Below are 21,563 nucleotides of genomic sequence, written 5' to 3'. Positions count from 1 at the left end.
CAAAATAAATAGAAGTAGGAAACAGACTGGAATCTCAGAGGGAAGGCAGGGGAGGGTGTGTGGGTGGGAAGAAAGAGATCAACCAAACAACCTATATGCAGATATGCATAACCTATGGACACAGACAATAGGTTGGTGAAGGCCTGGGGTGGGGCAGGCTAGAAGAGGTCAGTGGAGAAAAAAAGGGGGCATATATAATACTTTCAACAATAAAGATTAAAAAAGAAATCTTTGGCTAACTTGTGCTTATCATATTGCCCTATCAGAAACTCAGTTTAACTTAAACTAATGTTTTTCAATTCAATCATATCTAACAATGCCTTTTTTGTAATAAATAGTTTGTAAAGCCCTCTTGCCTATGCTAAAATGACATCTATAAATAGCACAACTCAATCACATACAGGAAGCAGAAGGTATCAGTGTCCCACCCCTATCTTCCCAGAACTCATCACTCCTGTACATGCCCTCACCCCACTGCCCAGCATCCTCCCACAAACTCCCTGATGAGACTCTGTGAAGGGCTTTCTCTCAGCCTGGCCAAGGAGCGGACAAGAAATGCTGGGAAGTTAAGGCTCCAATCCTCTGCCAACCACATGTAGAAGTTTAAGTTAATAGCTCAGCTTTCCCTGCCCCTTAGATGGGACAATTCCTCAGCACGTTCTGCAAGGTCTCCCAGAGCTGCCCAGCAGGCCTGAGCCGCAGCAGTCGACAGTGGTAACTTGCTTAATGCTGTGACTCTCCGCTGCCTTCCCTTCCCTTTCTCATGTCCCACTGCTTGGCCAGTGCTTCCTAGCCTAGTCTTCTAAATAAAGTACATGTATACAAAACCTTGTCTCAGGGTTTGCTTCCAGGGGAACCCAAATCAGAACAATACATCAATTTAAAAAAAGCATCTTGTTCAGCGTGGCTTAGCGGTTGAGAGTTGACCTCTGAACCAGGAGCTCACAGTTTGATTCTCGGTCAAGGGCACATGGCAATCAGGGCACATGGCTGAGTTGCAGGCTCACTCCCTGGTAGGGGGCGTGAAGGAGGCAACTGATTAATTATTCTCTCTCATCATCGATATTTCTCTCTCTCTCTCCCTCTCCCTTCCTCTCTGGAGTCAATAAAAATATATTTTAAAAAATTAATATAATGAAAGCCATAAATGTAATATAAAAGGAAAGTGACATAGTAAAATTCTGTTTCAACATGTGAAGACTTAGGCATGACTACATATTGCTTAGTGCAACACGTAATGTGTAGAATCAATCTGCACATAATGCGGTAGTTAAATAGTTGCTTCCCTACATGGAATCACCATGAAGAGAACATCGGCCGATACAGACTCAAACAGGTGTGATGTATTCCCAACTACCACAGGTGGCACGGCCATCAGTGGCATGATTTTCTCGGCACACCTGGTAAAATTTTGAGCTAAGCCTAAGCTTCCCTTCATTTTCATGGTAGTTCAGTAATACATGAAGAGCAAGAGGATTTTTTATATACCCCATTGCTCATAAATAAGTTTTTACTTATATGAGCATCCAGAAAAACATTAAAATATTTTGTGGAATGAAAGTTTTTCCATGTACTCCTGGTCAGCCCTCAACATGCAGCATCCTTGGCCCTGCCCACAACATGCTAGTGGCACAGCAGAGGAAAGGAAAAGGGAGCAGCTCAGTGTCTGCAGCCGCTGGATTTAGACTTCCTTCGTCTAAATCCCACCTTCACTTTTTGTTAGAGGTAAGACCTTAGGTAATTTATTTTTGGTCGTTCTGGCTCATATCCCTCATCTGTAAAGTGAAAGAAACCACATTCTCTAACTCAGGATTTGTTCTGAGATTCAACGAGTAAAACACAGTGCCTGGCACAAACTGAGGGTTCAAAAATATTAGCTATTCTCATTACTATGTTTCATGACTAAATGGTCTCCCTAACTCAAATCATCTCTCTGATGTGGCCACTGGGAGACATAGTTGTGCAGTATATACAAATCTGGGTTTGAGTATATAATTTTAAGTTTCCCAGGCACAATCTGTGAGTTTGCCATCATTCCATGCTTTTCCTCCTCCTCTTCCCTAATGTCCATCCTTGGTCACTTGCCATTCCAGTAATAATAACCTGATGGGTATATTATTACAGATTTTGTACCTTGATGCCCAATTAGGAGACCTTATGAAAGGTGAGTTTAGGGAATAAAGAGAAAGGAAAAGGCTTGATTTAGCATCACCCACTCCCCTCTGGCTAAATCAGAGAAACAGAGGCAGCCCGCTAGAGGATCTGAGTAACAAATGAGATCATGCATAGGGATGCACTGCTGTAAACTGTACAGCGAAGCACAAGTGGTAAAGTGCCTTCGTTCTTGTTACTTTTTAGTAGTATCATTAACCACACAGCTGTTAGAATCCTGGCTAGAAAAGACACAGAGACATAGCACCATCCTTTATAAATGAGGTAGCTGAGAACCAAGACTAGAAGGTGCCAAAAAGAAATGGGAAAAGAGCGAGCAGACCCTCCACAGAAGAGGGTATTTGAGATGAAGAACTGGCTGGGAAATGGTGATATCAAGTTAGGCAGAGGAACGGAGGTGACAAATTAAAAGGTCAGGTTTTTTTAAGGCTACAGAAGCCTTCGAGGAAAGGACTGCATTGATTGATGTGGCCTGTAATGGAAACTCAGATAATGAAATAAAACCAGCATTTAAGAATTTCAGGCTGAGAACTCATTGCCATGGCAACCTTCTCAGAAGGGAACTTGTATAAGAAAATAAGATTCACTTGACTACTCCTTACAATGAAAATCTACGCTACAGTGAAACAATTAAGTGCAGAATTTCAGAGTTGCCTATTGCCAAAATGCCTAGAGGTAGCACTGAATATGTATGTCTATCGTCTCTTCCATTGGAAGATATTACTTCTTAAAATCTATGACTCATGGAGGATGTATCACCCAACTTTGAGGGATCTCTTGACACTGGGTGTCTCCTATCAGTGAACATTTACAATCTTTTCCTCTCTCTATATATTTTTTTAATATATTTTATTGATTTTTTACAGAGAGGAAGGGAGAGAGATAGAGAGTTAGAAACACCGATGAGAGAGAAACATCGACCAGCTGCCTCCTGCACATCTCCCACTGGGGATGTGCCCGCAACCCAGATACATGCCCTTGACCGGAATCGAACCTGGGACCCTTCAGTCCGCAGGCCGACGCTCTATCCACTGAGCCAAACCGGTTTCGGCTCTTTTCCTCTCTATAAATCATCTAGCACGACACTCATATAACAATCACAGTGGTACACACCATTTAAACAAATGCTCAACATTTAATCTGTCCATAATCACATAAAATTACCAAATTCATATGTCAATTATTAGTTATAACTTTATGGAAAATCATTTTAATCTAAATAATATCTGGTTTCTATTCAGCTTATGATCATTTTAGTAAAAAACATCTATTTTATTACATGTTCTTCCTCAAAGAATGTTAAACTGAGGACACTATATTTTGTCAATTAAAAAGAGTTTTCTGAAATATCTAACAATGACCAATATGAACCCATGCCTTTTAACTAATACTGAGAAAATAAATCACTGTGATCTTTTTTGAATGACATGGATTCAGTTCCTAAAACTGAAACTGGTAGTAGAAAAATTTGCCATTGAGAAATGCTTTATCATATTTTAAAAAAGAGAGAAATAGAGGCTAAGAATAACTTATAAAAATCATTATAAAATGCTAACTTATACAAAAAGAATACAGACAACATCTACACTAATAAAAGAGAAACATGGTAATTGGCGTACAACCGCTACCCTTCCCATTGGCTAATTAGCGAGATATGCAAATTAACCACCAGCCAAGATGGCGGGCTTATTTTGCATACTGCAGGCGGGGGCAACAAGTGCCAAACCCGCCAGCTCCCCCTCCAATCCAAGGGCTGGGCGGCAGGAGGTCCCTGCCCTTCATCCCGGGCCTTCCCCGTGGGGCTGCCGGGGTGGGGACCGAACCCCGCTCCCACCCTCATCCCGGGCCTCCCGCAGGGGACCCTGGGGGCTGGCCGGGTGGGACCTCGGTGTTCAGCACCCGATTCTGCCTCATCCGGGCCTCCACGGGGGACCTGGGGCTGGCGGGTGGGACCGCAGTGTTTGGCACCCGCTCCACCCTCATCCGGGCCTCCGCGGGGAACCCAGGGCTGGCGGGTGGGACCCTGGTAATCGGGCACCCGCACTGCCCTCATCCGGGCCTCCCACGGGGGACCCAGGGCTGGCGGGTGGGACCACGGTGTTCAGCACCCGATCCACCCACAACCGGGCCTTCCGCGGGGAACCCAGGGCTGGCGGGTGGGACCCTGGTAATCGGCACCCGCACTGCCCTCATCCGGGCCTCCCACGGGGGACCCAGGGCTGGCGGGTGGGACCACGGTGTTCAGCACCCGATCCACCCACAACCGGGCCTCCCACGGTGGACCCAGGGCTGGCGGGTGGGACCGAACCCGCTCTACCCTCATCTGGGCCTCCTGCAGGGAACCGGGGCTGGCAGGTGGGACCGCAGTGTTCGGCACCCGATCCGCCCTCATCCGGGCCTCCAGCGGGGGACCTGGGGCTGGCGGGTGGGACCGCGGTGTTCGGCACCCGATCTGCCCACAACCGGGCCTCCCACGGGGGACCCAGGGCTGGCGGGTGGGACCCTGGTAATCGGGCACCCGAACTGCCCTCATCCGGGCCTCCCACGGGGGACCCAGGGCTGGCGGGTGGGACTGAGGTGTTCGGCACCCGCTCCACCCTCACCTGGGCCTCCCGCAGGGAACCGGGACTGGCAGGTGGGACCGCGGTGTTCGGCACCCGATCCGCCCTCATCGGGGCCTCCAGCGGGGGACCTGGGGCTGGCGGGTGGGACCGCGGTGTTCGGCACCCGATCCGCCCACAACCGGGCCTCCCACGGGGGACCCAGGGCTGGTGGGTGGGACCGAACCTGCTCTACTCTCATCCGGGCCTCCCGCAGGGAACCCGGGGCTGGCAGGTGGGACCAGGGTGTTCGGCACCTGCTCCGCCCTCATCTGGGCCTCCCGCCGGGTCCTGGGGTTGGCGGTGGGGCCGCAGCTATCGGGTACCCACCCGGGTATCCGCTGTGCTACGGGCCGGGCGGCAGCAGCGATCTGCCCCCTGGCGCATCCCATGTGCTACCCAACTCGGGCGGGCAGGTCACGGGCATGCCTGGCAGCCTCAGTCAGTGCCTCAAGCCCCAGCAGCAGCAGCAGCAGCAGCGGCGGCAGTGCCCCCGACCTGCCCGCCCAGGTTTGAGCGGCCCCAAGCGGGCAGTGCTTTCCATCAGCCGATGGTTGGCGAACACGCATGCAGGTGAAATCACCAGCGCCTGCTTTCCCACAGGCCTGAGCCCCTCAGGCCTGTGGGAAAGCAGCGCCCTGAGCTGGTGATCCCAAAGGCCTGATAGCCGGGCAGTAGAGGCCGTGTTTGGGACTGGGGAGTTGCTGAGCAGGCAGAACATGGCCCTGATTGGGCCAGTCGCTATGACGCCCACTGTAGCCAGCACACCGCCTGATCAGGGGGCCAGCAGCCAACCTTGCAGCCCCTCCCCCCTGCAGGCCTTCCCCTGATGAGACTCTCCCATCCACATGGAGAGCAGGGTGCTCAGAGCCTGGACCCTTCCTGGCAGCCCCGAGTCCCTGGGGTTAAGAATTCTGATGGCCCTGCCCAGAGAGTAGAGGTGCCTGAGGGGCAGGGACAGGGACCACAGGCCTCCAGGGAGCACTGCAGAGTTGGCAATGAGAGGAGAGGGCCTGTGAAGGGGGAGAAGGTGAAGCCAGTGGACATCAGCCCAGAATCCAGCTCTTCCCCTCCAGAGGCAGCAGGACCTAAACCCCAAACCCCAGCCAAAATTGAAAGAGCCTGAGGGAGCTTCAGGAAACTCTACGAAAAGCTGCACATTGAGAATGAGAGATTTCGTGAGGCCCTGACCCAGACCATGCTGCGGCTGGAGCAGCTGAAGGTGGAGCTGGATCGCACCATGCAGAGGCAAGAGCACTTTGCAGAGAGGCCAGCCATCCTGGAGCTGGCGAGATTTGAGTGCAGGGCCCTGGAGTGCAAGGCCGCTGAACTGGAAGAGGAGCTGAAGGGCCTGTCCAATCTCCGAGCTGACAACCAGCGCCTCAAGGATGAGAATGTGGCCCTGATCTGCGTCATCAGCAAACTGTCCAAGTGACCCCGGAGGACTTGCTCCTGCACCCGCATTTATACAGCTGCTTTTGCCACATGCACCCCTTCCCTGTGTGAACATGAGTGATAGGGCTGTTGAGGAGTCTCTGAGAAGCCATAACCTTCCTTGAGATCTCCAGGTTAGGAGGGGAGGACAGAGCCCTCAGGGGGCCATCTGAGGCCAGGTAGGGGGACCAAGGCTGCAGGCAGGACCAGAAAGGAACTGGGGACCAGGAAGTGCCAAGACCAGTAGCCAGGACCAGAGTGGTCACCCAGAGGTCCCCTCTCACGTGTGCTTCCACCAGTCACCCCTCCAGGCCCTGAGCAGGGATCCTAGAATGTGCCAAGCATCCCGCCGGCCTGGGCCAGGTGAGCCTGTATATAGGGTCTGTGTGCAATAGGGAGGGATGTCTTCTATTTTTTGCTGCCCCCTCCCTATCTCTGTCCCAGGCAGGGGAAGAAGGTCTTTTTCAGACATAGCATAGGCACCACAAATTAAAATTGTGGAGTTGCCAAAAAAAAAAAGAAGAGCAGGCCGGCTGGCCAAATACCCCCTCTCTTCCCACTCCCCCCCGCCAGCCACATCCTTGACCAACCTGCCCCACCACAATAGGCCCACAGCCCCTCCCCGTGGCTATCTGCCCCTGATTGCACCCCCCCCACCCCAAGAAGGGGCAGGGCTGGGCGGCCAATATCCTGCAGCCCCTCCCCAGGTTGGCCCCACCCTTGATCCCCCCACTCCAATAGGGGGCAGGGCTGGCTGGCCAACCACCCATGGCTCTTCCCCCAGGCCACTGGCCCTGATCGCCACCCCCCAACCCATTTGGGGGGGTGGTTGCCCAGCCCACCAACCACAGCCCCTCCCCATGGCCAGCCCCACCCCCAATCGGCCCCCCAACCCCAATCAGGCTGGTGAGGGGGGGGGGCAGTTGGGAGCAATCAGGCTGGTGGCAGGGGGTAGTTGGGGGCAAACAGGCTGGCAGGGGAGGCAGTTGGGGGTGATCAGGCCAGCAGTTGGGGGTGATCAGGCTGGCAAACAGAGTGGTTAGGGGCAATCAGGCAAGCACGCAGGCAGGTAAGTGGTTAAGAGCCAGCGGTCCTGAGTTGCGAGAGGGATGTCCGGCTGCTGGTAAAGGATCGGGCCTAAACAGGCAGTCTGACATCCCCCAAGGAGTCCCAGATTGGAGAGGGTGCAGGCCAGGCTGAGGGGCCCCCTCCCCCCAGTGCACGAATTTCGTGCACCGGGCCTCTAGTCTATATATATAAAAGGTTAAGCGACTGGCCGACCAGCAGGAAGGTATGACATGCACTGACCACCAGGGGGCAGATGCTCAACTCAGGAGCTGCTAAGTAACAGCAACTTTGCAGAGTGCCTTCTTGCACTCCAGGACCCCTCGGGGGATGTTGGACTGCCGGTTTTGGCCCGATCCCCAAAGGCCAGGCCAAGGGACCCCACCTTCCAGAGGGACCCCACTCATTCCGCAGATGCCCTTTGAGCCCCAGAACAGCCAGCCAGGGAAGGACCGTGGGAGGTAGGCTCCAGGGCGTGTCCGGCCCATCTTGCCCAGTCCCACCCCGCTGGCCACCTTCTAATTAATTTCCTTTCAATGTGCACAAATGCATGCATCAGGCCTCTGGTGATATATAAGATAATATCTATGCCATCCTATACATCAGCATCAAGTTATAATGGGTAAATGGGTACACTATTGCTATTTCCATTTACCAGCCCTTGTTCAATTGGAATTTTCCTTCTCTACCTTCAACCTTATACTTATCCCTATGTTTTCACCAATATTTTCACCAATATGAATAATTTCCATTTGTCTGTTGTAGGTAATATACATGCAAGTGGATATTTTGCATATGGATCATCCTCCACCAATTCCATAAGAACCGTTTAATTTTCTCAGGACACAATATTGTCCTAGATGTCAAAATAATTTAGTTACTTTTTTTACTATCCTGATTATTCATTCGTCAAGTCACATGCACGCATTGGAATACTGTGGTTCTAAGACCTGTATCTATTTTTTTTTTTTGACATCTATCTTTCTTTCCTAAGGTTTTACTGAGAAAATTGGCACTCTCCTGACTTTTCTTTCAACTGTTTTTTTCTTATTCTCATTTCCAGTTTATTCTATTTATAATTATCCCCTCATGGTGCCTTATATTTTTGCCTATACTGGAATCAACATTCTCAAGGTTGTCAAGAATGCATATAAGAGTAGATTTGCATATATTTGAATTTCCCCAAGGGGAACTCATGATTAGAGAAAAATATCTGAATAATATTGGAAGTAAATTGTAAGGAATAAGATATTTGCACAAACTAGGTCTAGGAAGCATGGACTATTGTCAGATTTTTCACTTGAAATTATGGTAAGATTGGAATGAGAATCATGATTAAAATCCTAAATTTAAACACCCTTTTGTATTAATAAAGTTGTGCTAATTAATAATTCATGGAAGAGGCATGCCACTCTAAAATAAACCATTAAATATATTACAGAATTTATTTCTATTCTTTTAACATTTAAAACAAACATGTGGTGTACATTTTTAAAAGCCACCGAAAACAATGAATAGAAAAAGTCATGTAAGGACATTTTCTGTCCTAAATTATTAAAAGGAATATTATGTTTTTCATAGGGAAAATTTATCCACACATGTCACATGCAGCAAACAAATAACTACCTTATTTCTAGATAGTTATGTATGGCTATCACTTCCCTCTTCTCCATTTAAAAAAGTATCTCCTTTTAGAAAAAGTAGGAGGTAAATGAAATTTATTTGTTTCCCACTTTGTTTCCTGTTTCTCCTAACTTCCCTTCAGAGTCCCTTTCCAGTCTCTTCCCCTAGCAGGCTGACACTTGGTCCTTTTATCATCCTCTAATTTATCCTGCCAAAGTGAGGAGTAATTTGATAAATTCCTTCATATTAAGGTATTAGAAAATTAATTATCTTCTAATCTCATGAGTATTTGCATTTTAAAGGGAAATTGCAGAGAAAGAAAAATGTCTGACCATCTTAAATTACACATCAGTTATGGAATTTCAGGCATGTGTGGGAAGATATTTAAAAGTGATGAGAGAACAAGGGAATACTCTTAAATCATAGAATGAACAAGATGATTGTCTCTATATTTATTTGTCAGGATGGTCAGGAGATGGAGACAAATCCTACATTTGAGGATCACCATTATATTCTCTGGAAGATACCTAAAAAATAGCTTGGTGCACAGTGGGTGTTACTATTTATTAAATAAATGCATGGTCATATTATTTGTTTTACCTCCAATATAAACTTGAAGAATATATTCCTTTGGTGAAATTAGAGTAAAGCAATTATCTCTGACCCCTCTACTGTGATCCCACATCCTTTGGTTTAACTTTGGCAGAAAACTGGTGCCCATCAAATATTTCATTAATTCATGGACATTACTCTGACCAGCTTGTAGTAAGCAGGGCTATGTGACTAGTTCTGGTCTCTAAAATGAGAACAGAAATGATGTACATCACTTCTGAGCTAAGACAGTAAAAAAGTTCATTTGTGATTTTGTAAAGTCTCTGTACTATGACTGAAGAGGTTGTCAGTTCCAGATAGTACAGCTATGAGAGCATGGAAAGTCCACAAGCCAGGGTCTCTGAATGTAGGTCACCAAGCCTTTGAGGTTATTTGTAGTTGCAGCACAGACCAATAGATTAATATGTTCCCATTATGGCATTCACCATATTGGTTCATAGCTAATTTGTTATATATCTGCTAACCCCTCTTAACTGGTTACTCCTTATTCATTTTTGTAGCTTTGTTCTAAAACAAAATGTAGTTGGAGAAACAATAATAATTTTAGGGTATTTTTTTGGAAAAGTTAAAAATTAGATCACAATTTTAAGGTAGTTACATGGTGTTACAAGATTAGTATAATTCAATTCGATTTGATTCGATTCAATTCAATTCATCTACTGAGCAATAAAAGTGTGATATGCTTTGTGCTGTCAATAGACATTAGTTGGTGATATTATTAATGAATACAAATAAGATGCTATTAATAGTCTTTAACAATATTAATAATAATTTAACTGCCTAAATAAGTATCTTATGAGATAATAGGAAGTAGATATTGGTCTCTATCCCTGGTTCAGGCACAGAGTCCTAAAATTCTTATAAATTCCTAAATGCTAAGAGCAACAGGATCATGTTTTGTTTTAATAAAGAAACTCTGGGGAGAGAAGGGAGAGGACTCTGCATGGGCACTGGTTACCAGAAAGAGCAAGTCGTGATTAGAAATTTGGAGTTTTCAGCCTCACTAATCCTCCGGAGAGGTGAGGGGATAACAATGGAATTAATGGCCGACCATGCCTGCATGAGGAAGTCTTCATGAAATCCCAATAGTACAGTGTTTGAAGCTCTTCCAGGTTGGCAAATATCAACACTGGGAATGTGACACACCTCAACGCACTGGGGACAGAAGGCCCTGTGCCCAGAACCTTCTCAGACCTCACCTCACTCCACGTAACTCTTCATCTGCCTCATTTATCATATCTTTTAATAAACTGACAAATGTAAAAAGTGTTTCCCTGAGTCCTGTGAGCCACTCTAGGAAATTCATTGAACCTAAGAAAGGAGTCACAGAAACTTCCCATCTAGAGCCCTTTGATCAGAGGCATAGGTGAAGCGCGCACGTGTGTGTGTGTGTGTGTGTGTGTGTGCAATCTTGTGGGAATGAGCCCCTAACCTTTGAGAGCTGGCTCTATCTCCAGGTAGACAGTGTCAGAATTGAGTTAAATTATAGGAAACCCAGCTGGTGTTGCAGAGAATTGCTTGGTGTGGGTTAAAACCTCCACACATTTGGTGACTAGAAGTGAAGTGTTTTGTGTGCGTAGTAAAGGAAATTCACAGGGAAGAAAGACAAAGTAGGGGAGAATAAGGTTTTCTATACACTGGAGGAGGAAGATATTGAATTTTCCTTTACAACTAGACTAACTGAATGCTTTATAATAACATAGTTCTGGTTTAAAAGCATCAACGAATGATATGATTAACGTCTAGATGTCTGGTTTTCAAAACAGATATCAAAGAAAGAATGATATCAATCTCCTAAATTTTCCAAATCATAAAAATGTGAAAACTATCTTATACTTGAAGTGATATTGACAAATACTTTTATAGAGAGTTACATTTTTTAGTTATCTTATATTCTTATCTTATATTCATTATCTCCACTGCTCCCCATAATAGCTCATGAGTTAGTTCTGAGATTACAGAAATAAATTACAGATTATTTGTATGTGGAAACCAAGGCTACAATATATTGACATGACTTGTCCATGGTTACACAGTGATAATTGGTAGAGCAAACACTAAGCTACTCTGGGTTTATGAGAAATTTATTTGACATGTATATAAATGAGCTCAAGTTAAGTTTTTCTTCCATTTTCACAAGCAGGCTTTTTATATCAACCATCTCTCCCCATCTAGTGTGATCAATCTACAGAGTACAAGCCTATACTATAGAACACTTATTCAGTCAATCACATTTCTAAGAATTTTCTAGTAATCCCCAAATAAGGAGGACATGATGACATTAGCATTATGTTTGCAATGTTGCTCAAGAACACAGCATTCCATGTAAAGTAGAAAGCCAGTTTCCTCCTTCAAGGAAAAAAAGAAGGAAGGGATGAAGTAGAAGAAAGGAAAGGGAAAGAAAGAAAGAAGAAAGAGTCAAGGAAAAAAAGAAGGAAGGGATGAAGTAGAAGAAAGGAAAGGGAAAGAAAGAAAGAAGAAAGAGGATTTTTTCTTTTTATGAATAAGATTCAAGACATTCAATGGCAACTATAGTCAATCATGCCATAACATGGAGATGAATTTAGCTGAACATTTACTTCACATTTTGCAGATATTTTCCATCTCCATTTTTACTTATTAATATTGAAATAACTTCAGTTTAGTACCACCTGCTAATTTTATCCTAGTAACATGTATAGCCTCAAAATAATCACCAAAGGTGTTAAGGTATACCTACAAATCCCAAAATGATTAGAGTATTGCTTAAGTCCATCTGCAGGCCATGATAAAAGTTAGTTTAACTTCATAATTCACCATCTTCTTAAGTAATGGTAGCAAGTAGTGCAATAGTAGATGTGATTATTTTACAATCATCTTAGTTTGGAATGTTTCTTTTTCCTATTAAAAGAATAGGTACTATTTTTACACTGTTTCTAATAGTCTAGACTCTTCTTATTTATTTACACACTAGAGGCCCATTGCATGGATTCGTGCACTGGTGGGGGTGTGGCCTGCAGGGATCAGCCCACTGTGGGAGTGCCACTCACCCCGGTCAGCTGAGCGGCTGTGATCTCGCCCACTGAGCAGCTGTTCTGCTGCAGGAGCGCCGCTCATGTCAGTCAGCCAAGTGGCACTCCCACTGTGGGAGTACACTCACCACCAGAGGCCCGGTGCATGGATTTGTGCACTGGTGGGGGTGTGGCCTGCAGGGATCAGCCTACTGTGGGAGTGCCACTCATCCCGGTCAGCTGAGCGGCTGTGAACTCGCCCACTGAGCATATATATATATATATATATATACGCTCATGTCGGTCAACCAAGTGGCACTCCCACTGTGGGAGTACACTCACCACCAGGGGGCAGCTCCTGCATTGAGTGCCTGCCCCCTGGTGGTCAGTGTGCGTCATAGCGACTGGTCGACCGGTCATTGTGGTTGTTCCGCCATTCTGTTGCTGGGCTCATATATCTATCTATCTATCTATCTATCTATCTATCTATCTATCTATCTATCTATACTAGTAGCCCAGTGCACAAAAATTTGTGCACTCGGGGGGAGGGGTGTCCCTCAGTTCCCTCAGTTATTAAACATTTATCGGCACAACACTGACCACATTGGTGGTGGTGGTGGTCTTGTAAGAATGTGTTATATTATGCAGATGAAAATCTATTTAAACAGATTTGATGTAGATATTTTCAAAGATGGAAGAATTGTCCCTGTCAACTATTTTAGTTTATTCATATCTTCACTAATTGTCATCATTGCAAAGTTTTCAGTCCCCATATGGATTGCTGGATATAATAGGTCATGCTCTGTCCCTGTCCTTTGTAGCCTTTGTCACCTTAAGGACTCTAGTTTTCCATTTATATGTAAGTACCAACCTTACCGGCTTAAAAATGTAAGCTTTTAACACTGCTCTCTCTGTTCCATATCCTTCCGATGAAAAGTGGAGTTGGATTGCAGTACAGGAGAGAAATTCAGAAGGGGAATATTGAAGTAATGACTGCAGTAGGAGAAGAGGGAACCTATTTCCCTGGCCACAGGCGCCGGCGCCCTGGACCACAGGGCTGGCAGCTTCTCCGGGTAGCTGCAGCCTGGGACCTCGTGCGGGTGGCTTGTCCATCTCCTGGGCTGCAGCCAGCCGCAGGCACTGGTGCCTGGACCAAAGGTGGGCGGCTTGTTCTTCTGTGCTTCTAGGGATGGCAGTCAGTTATGTGTATATATGTGTGCATGCAAACATAGGCATGTACACATGTGTATGTGGAAATCTGCTGGGCAAGTCAAAACCATAGAAGAGGTGCCCCCTATCTCTTGAATCTTCCAGAGATATCCCCCACTTTTTTATTCTATCACTACTGGAGAGTCAGTATTTGCTGCCAGCCAGCCAGTGACTCTCTCAGTGTCTTTTGCTGACTTCTTCTTTCCCTGTTTGTCTTCCAACCCCTAATCATATTTCCACCTGGATGCATCATTTTTACTCCCAATATGCTGTATAGAGAAGGAGTCAGGATGCTGTCTTCCCATGACTAGTACTCAGTAACAAACCAATTGCATTTTAGTTGGGCAATGCCCCTACCCACCCTTCAAATCCCTTCCACCATGCATTTCTGTTTCCCTTTTTGTTTGTTGGATTGTTCTGCTGCTCCTTCTCCTCACCCCACCACCCTTGGATCGTAATGTAAAATTCTTTTACCATGTCAAGAAATTATTAAAAATACAGGTACTTTGAAAAAAAAATACAGGTATTTCTCTGAACACCGGCCAGGGGGTGGGCAGGGAAGAGGCAGCTGCTGGCGGCCGTCTCTTCCATGCCCCGCCCGGCTTCTCTGATCAACGATCACTGGCCAGGGGCTTCTCCCCCAGGGCCACCTTTGCCCTGCCACCCAGCTCTTGCCTGCCGCCTGGGTTTCTGATCACCGTCAGCAGCAGGCAGCTTCTTCCATCCTTCCCCTTTTGCCTCCCATCATTGTGCCTACCTATGCAAATTAATCGCCATCTTTGTTGGCAGTTAACCGCCATCTTTGTTGGCAGTTAATTTGCATATCACCCTGATTAGCCAATGGGAAGTGTAGCGAAGGTATGGTCAATTACCATGTTTGTCTATTATTAGATAGGATAGATTAGAGATGTCATTGAATTCACTAGTAAATTCTCTTCAGGTCTCAAGGTCCATATTTTCGAAGTTGAAATGTCTATACATAACCATTTTGTGAACACTTCAGCCCCTTGCCTTTTTAAATCAATAATATTGAGAACATTTTAATTACCCCCTGAATGTGCACACCTTTTTAGAATTTCCTTATTTTCCTATGGAGAACAAAATTAGCCAACTGGTTTAGTAGTTTGCTTTGCTCCAGTCTCTGAACCTGAGTTTTCTCCTCTAAGAGAGAATGGTCTTATTGACTCACTTACAAAGACCTTTTTTTAAAAAAAAAAAATCAAAGAGTGAAAGAAAATATCGAGCTCTATTAATAATTATGCAAAGATTTTAAAGGCTATATAACTGGCTTGTAAAAAGTATTTTTATGTTAAGCAGAATCACTAACATACATTGAAAAAGTGACTTTATAATGATAATCATGCATAAAAAATACAGTGATGATCAAGTTATCTAAGTGTGTCTGACTCTCAATGCTTCTTCATGCAAATAATAAAGCCACCACTTTTGTGAACTCCAGGGCAATGCCAATCCATTCAACCTTCTAAGAAGTCAATTGTTTAAATGCCCCACAATTTCAAGACTAATTCTCTGTGAAAAGACTCAAGGGATTCGGCCCACATTAACTCACTCTTGTGTGTTTACACTTTCATTTTTCTCATAGTTTTATTTTCCTGGTGTAATTGACATGTAATAAACGTAGTACATGCTTTAAAAGAAAAGCAGGTGAATAAATACCTCTAAATCCAACTAGAGAAAACTGCCTTTCATCTCAGCCTACTGGTAAAGAAATAGATTAGATCCACATTTTCTGAACTCTCTCTGTCTAAATTGATAAAACTTAGAAGGAATGTGGCATACCCAACCACAGAATATTAGTTCAGGAAAAGGAAAATAAATCTAAAAGAATAACAACCGTCAAGTAAAAACATACATGCACTCTTCAAAAGATAATAGCAAAATGAGAGAAAATAGATGAGATGGTTCCAGTTCTGGGATTCTAAATTGTTCATGATGTTTTAAATCCCCAAACATCATGAACAATTTAGCAAACATTTAGGGCATCAGAAAAGTGAAGCCATGATAACCAACAGAAGACATCACTAAGATTCTTAAACTCAGTTTTCAGAATTTTGGAAATGATTTTCTACCTTCATTTTGGACAAGACTGATTTCCAAAATATAAAGGCTGAAAAAGAATGAGAAACAAGGAACACAAAAGTACTTACAACTGATCGGACATTATTTTCTTTCACCAGCTTCAGAGACGATTTATAGCAATTTGCAAGGTCTTCTTTGTGGGAACCATTAATATGGCCTCTTGCTATTGGCCCTACGGTATGGATGACATCTGCAAATGCAAAAGGAAGACAAGACAGGGTAAGCAAGGTATTTTTCACTCTTCACTTAAATGGTGCTTTACTTATTTTGGGTATTTGTGTTGGATCCTGGAGACAAGCAAGCTAGGAAATACTGATGATGTAAATGTAAAAGATTTTAGGTAGCACAACCTCTTAAAGTAGGTAATTTCCCAGGAAGATATTGTGAAAAGGAATCCCCTACCAATAAATTATTCCATCATTATTGGTCAGATCCAAGTGAGACGAATTATAATATAAGATGTGAATTATTGGCACCATGGAACAAGATAAAACCTTGGTGGGAAATAAACTAAGAAATAACTGCCTGAAAAATGAGCATTTTGAATTGACCTGGAAAGAACCATCACTTTACTTGTAAATAAAATAATAGATGCAGGCATTGTACACAATAAAGAAAGGCAAGTTTTGGAAAATATGCCAAGATAATTTATGATCATCAGTAATAGCCCTAAAAGGAGTCATTTGAAAACATCCCTACCAATTATAGAATGCAACCTACCAATTCTCACATACATGAGATTTCCTAGGGATAAAATAGTACCTAGTTTCTATTTTTTTACTATACAGGATAGGGCAAACATAGGTTTACAGTTGTTTGTAAGGGAAATAATACAAAAAATAATAAATAATAATATAAAAACTCTGTGTTTTGCATATGCCCAACTGTAAACCTACTATGGATACACCCTGTATTAAAACTTTCAAAAAGCAATCTATACTTTTCAACCTCTATCTATATTTAAAAACATGGAATCTGATTTTTCTTTTTTGCATATAAAGACAGCCATTTTGGTAGTCTTTTAACATCTACACATACATAAACATATAACATTAGAATCATAATGAAAAAGTACTGTCCTAACATTTAGTCCATAAAGATTATTTAAAAAAAAACACACCCAAAATTTAATCTAAATTATTTGAAAATGCCTTAAAACTCTTGCTTCCCAGTCTTATCAGTTAATCTGGATTATGAGTCCATTTTATTGCTGTAACACCTAGTTAACTTTGATAAAAATAAAAATTCAGTCTATTAGCTTTGGAGTAGTAAAATGAAATGAAATTATTTTCTTTGACTAATCATACCACTGCTTAATTAAAAAAAACAACACAAAAAACGAGAATAAGAACACATTACAAAAAATGAGTAAGTGGAATAGTTTTAAATTTCACATGAAATTTAAATAGTAGAAACTAAATCACGAAGGGAAAGATCTTTGTTGATTGAATGCTAAATGTCAAGAGTAACATTTGATGTTTGGGAAAATCCCCAAAATGTTGATTATAACTTTTAACTCTGAAATAGTATTTATATCCTAATCAGATAATATTAAAGGTGACATCTTGTGATTAGAATAAGCAGAAACGTCACCAGTGAGTTCATCCAAATGTTATTTCACAGGCAAACCTGGGTTTAAAGTGAGAACCACTACAATACAAGGAAAAGATAAAGAGAGACTAGGTTGTATTTATCAGAAAAAATAAACACAAACAAAAAACACCAAAGAAACAAAAGAAAGCACACAGTGGTTTTTTTTTTTGTAATAATAATAACAAGAGTTGCATATAGAAACAATACAAATCCTATATATAGTACATTTTTATATGAATATTAGAGGCCGGGTGCATGAAATTTGTGCACGAGTGGGATCCTTAGGCCTGGCCAGTGATCAGGGCCAATCAGGTTCCCTGCCTCCTCGCCTCCCCCCATCCTCCTTCCCTTGCTGCCCATGTCTGCCACCACCCACTCCTGGTTCCCCATCCCAGTTTGGGGCCTGGCCCCGATCAGGTGATTGGGACCTGCTGGTGGGGGGAGGGACCAGGAGGTTGGCCAGCAGTCCCCAATGGAGTGATTGGGGCCTGCTGGCAGCGGGGAGGGGCCAACTGCCACTGCGGATGGCAGGTGGTGGTCCAATCAGGGCCTGCTGGCTGGGGAGAGGTGCAGGAGAAAGAACCCGGAGTTGGCTGCCAGCCCCAAGGAGGGAGCCGGCCTTCAGCCCCCCTGGGAATGGGGTCACATCCGCCGCCACCCACCCCTGTTTCCCTGTCCCAGCCCGGGGGTCGGCCCTGATCAGGCAATCAGGGCCTACTGGCTGGGGAAAGGGGCCAGGAGGTTGGCTGGCAGGCCCCATCGACGATTAGGGCTTGCAGGCTGGGGGTAGCTCCTGCATTGAGCATGTGCCCCTTGGTGGTCAGTGCACATCATAGCAACCGGGTATTCCAGTCGTTCCGTCGTAATGGTTGCTTAGGCTTTTATATATATAGATTTTACTTTAGATTCTATTTTTAAATGAACACTATACTACATGAAGAAGAAAGATTGTACTTAGCTTTACTTTATTTTTCCTTTTGTGACTACTTGCTCTTTGTGTCCACCTATCATAATTCTACAGAGCAGCATTTCCCAAAGGAGGTTCAGTAAGATATGGGTGCAAAGGCCAATTGGATTTGAAATCACTGGATGAAATTAAGTCACCCTTAGGCAGAGCCTCTCTGGGCATTTAGTAAGCTTATAGCACATTGTCAGTCTCCACATGGGGACACAGAATACTCTGTTCTTCAAATAAACTTGACTACTAAAACCCATGCTTTGCAGAACACTTCATGGAATTAGATTTCCACAAATAAGCTTTGAAAAATGTTCCAGAGAAATTTTGGCATCCTAATTGCATTGTTATAGGTGAAAGCCATGTTTTTTTTTCAGTCTTTAACCATTGCCGTTGTACATCAAACACTTAGTACATAAGAAACAACAGTGTATTACCTTGCCTTCCTTATTTCTGAATGGAGGAGATTAAGGATAAATGCCTCTTATCTGGGGTCATAAAGATGTGTCTACTTGAGCCAAGTAAAACAGGGCTTAGGGGCATGAACGGGGAGAAAAGAAGATTTCAAAAGATCAGGAAATAGTAACATCATAACCCTTTTCCTTGCTTTATTTCCTTAGCCACCATTGTCCACATAACAGAAATGAAATTTATGAAAAACTACTCCTTTCATTTCTTTAGATCGCCATTTAATTTAAAAGTCTGAGAAGACATAGGCAATAAATGAGCTTCCTCAACATCAAAATATTATCTCTATATTTCCTGCTCTATGTTAAATTTACAACATCCAGGATCAAGTAAGTGTTAACCAACACAATGATGTCTCAGATCCACAAAGCTGGAGGTGAATCCGTGTGAGGTTCAGAAGGAAATTTTCTTCATCATTTTAATTGTTCCTAGTACTTGTGAGCAACTCTTCCACACTGAGGAGCTGCTTTATTTTCTGCTATAAAATTCAGCCAGGATGAATGGATAAAAAAACATGACCCATACATCTGCTGTCTACAAGAGACCCACCTCATTAGAAGGGACTCACACAGACTGAAAGTGAAGGGATGGAAGAATATCTTTCAGGCAAATGGAAAGGAAAAGAATGCTGGGGTAGCAATACTTATATCGGACAAAATACATCTCAAAGTGAAGGCCATAACAAAAGATAAGGAAGGCCACTTCATAATACTAAAGGGATCAATACAACAAGAGGATATAATCCTGATAAACATATATGCACCCAATGCAGGAGCACCCACATACATAAGAAAACTTTTGGAAGATATCAGGGGAGAGATCGACAACAATACAATCATAGTAGGGGACTTTAATACACCACTGACATCACTGGATAAATCCGCTAGACAAACAATCAGCAAAGAAACAGCAATCCTAAATGACTCACTAGATCAGATGGACTTAATAGACATCTTCAGAACACTTCACCCCAAAGCCATGGAATATACATTCCTCTCAGGTGCTCATGGGACATATTCAAAAATAGACCACATATTGGGTCACAAGCAAAGTCTCCACAAATTCAAGAAGATTGAAATCATAAAAAGCATCTTCTCAGACCACGATGGCATAATGTTAGAAATAAACTACAATAAAAACAACCCAAAATACTCAAACACTTGGAAGCTGAATAGCATGTTATTAAATATTGATTGGGTTACCAATGAAATCAAAGAAGAAATTAAAAACATCCTGGACACTAATGACAATGAAAACACAACAATCCAAAACCTCTGGGACACAATGAAAGCAGTCCTGAGAGGAAAGTTTATAGCTCTACAGGCCTATCTCAAAAAACAAGAAAAAATGGTAGTTAATCATCTAACTCTACAACTCAAAGAATTAGAAAGAGAGCAACAAGAAAACCCCAGAGTGAGCAGAAAGAAGGAGATAATAAAGATTAGAGCAGAAATCAATGAAATAGAGACCAAAAAAACAATACAGAAAATCAATGAAACCAAGAGCTGGTTCTTTGAAAGGATAAACAAGATTGACAAACCCCTAGCCAGGCTCACCAAGAAGCAAAGAGTGAGGTCCCAAATAAACCAAATCAGAAACGATAGAGGCGAAATAACAACAGACCCCACAGAAATACAAATGATTGTTAAACAATACTACGGACAACTCTACACCAACAAACTAGACAACCTGGAGGAAATGGACAAATTCCTAGAAAAATACAACATTCCAAAACTCAATCAGGAAGAATCTAAAAATCTCAATAGGCCAATAACTATGGAAGAAATTGAAGCAGTCATCAAAAAGCTTCCAGCAAACAAAAGCCCAGGACCAGACGGCTTCTCAGGGGAATTTTACCAAACTTTCAAGGAAGAACTAAAACCTATCCTCCTCAAATTACTAAAAAAATTCAAGAGGAAGGAACACTTCCAAGCACATTCTATGAAGCTAGCATCACCCTAATACCAAAACCAGGTAAAGACATCACAATGAAAGAGAATTACAGGCCAATATCCCTCATGAACATAGATGCCAAAATCCTCAACAAAATCTTAGCAAATCGGATCCAGCAGTACATCAGAAGGATCATACACCATGACCAAGTAGGATTTATCCCAGGGATGCAAGGATGGTACAATATCCATAAATCAATAAACATAATACATCACATAAACAAATTGAAAGAAAAAAACCACATAGTCATATCAATTGATGCAGAAAAAGCATTCGACAAAATCCAACACCCATTTTTGATAAAAACTCTCAGAAAGGTGGGAATAGAAGGATCATACCTCAACATAATAAAAGCCATATATGACAGGCCCACAGCCAACATCATACTCAATGGACAAAAACTAACACCATTTCCCCTAAGAACAGGAACAAGACAGGGATGCCCACTCTCACCACTCCTGTTCAACATAGTCCTGGAAGTATTAGCCATTGCAATTAGACAAGAAGAAGAAATAAAAGGCATCCAAATTGGAAAAGAGGAAGTAAAACTGTCCTTATTTGCAGACGACATGATATTATACATACAAAACCCTAGAGACTCCATCAAAAAACTACTAGACTTAATACATGAATTTGGCAATGTAGCAGGATACAAAATTAACCCCAAGAAATCCGAGACATTTCTATACACCAATAGTGAACTTTCAGAAAGAGAGATAGAAAAACAATCCCATTACATCGCACAAAAATAGATACTAGATAACTACTAAGAGGTAAAAGACTCTACTC

At 43.2% G+C, this 21,563-nt stretch overlaps 1 protein-coding gene across 1 annotated transcript in view; it reads right to left on the bottom strand.

The window, feature by feature from the left end:
* Positions 1-21,563, bottom strand: part of MACROD2 (MACRO domain containing 2) — a 1,891,634-nt gene that overhangs the window by 770,816 nt on the left and 1,099,255 nt on the right. The window contains exon 6 of the mRNA XM_023753208.1: positions 15,874-15,995. Coding sequence (XP_023608976.1) covers positions 15,874-15,995 — 122 coding nt within the window. The remainder of the gene's footprint in view (positions 1-15,873; positions 15,996-21,563) is intronic.

Source organism: Myotis lucifugus, unplaced genomic scaffold (genome assembly GCF_000147115.1).
Source record: "Myotis lucifugus unplaced genomic scaffold, Myoluc2.0 scaffold_42, whole genome shotgun sequence".
Lineage (NCBI taxonomy): Eukaryota > Metazoa > Chordata > Mammalia > Chiroptera > Vespertilionidae > Myotis > Myotis lucifugus.
Note: the sequence above shows the minus strand (reverse complement) of the source record. Positions and strands in the feature narration are given on the sequence as shown.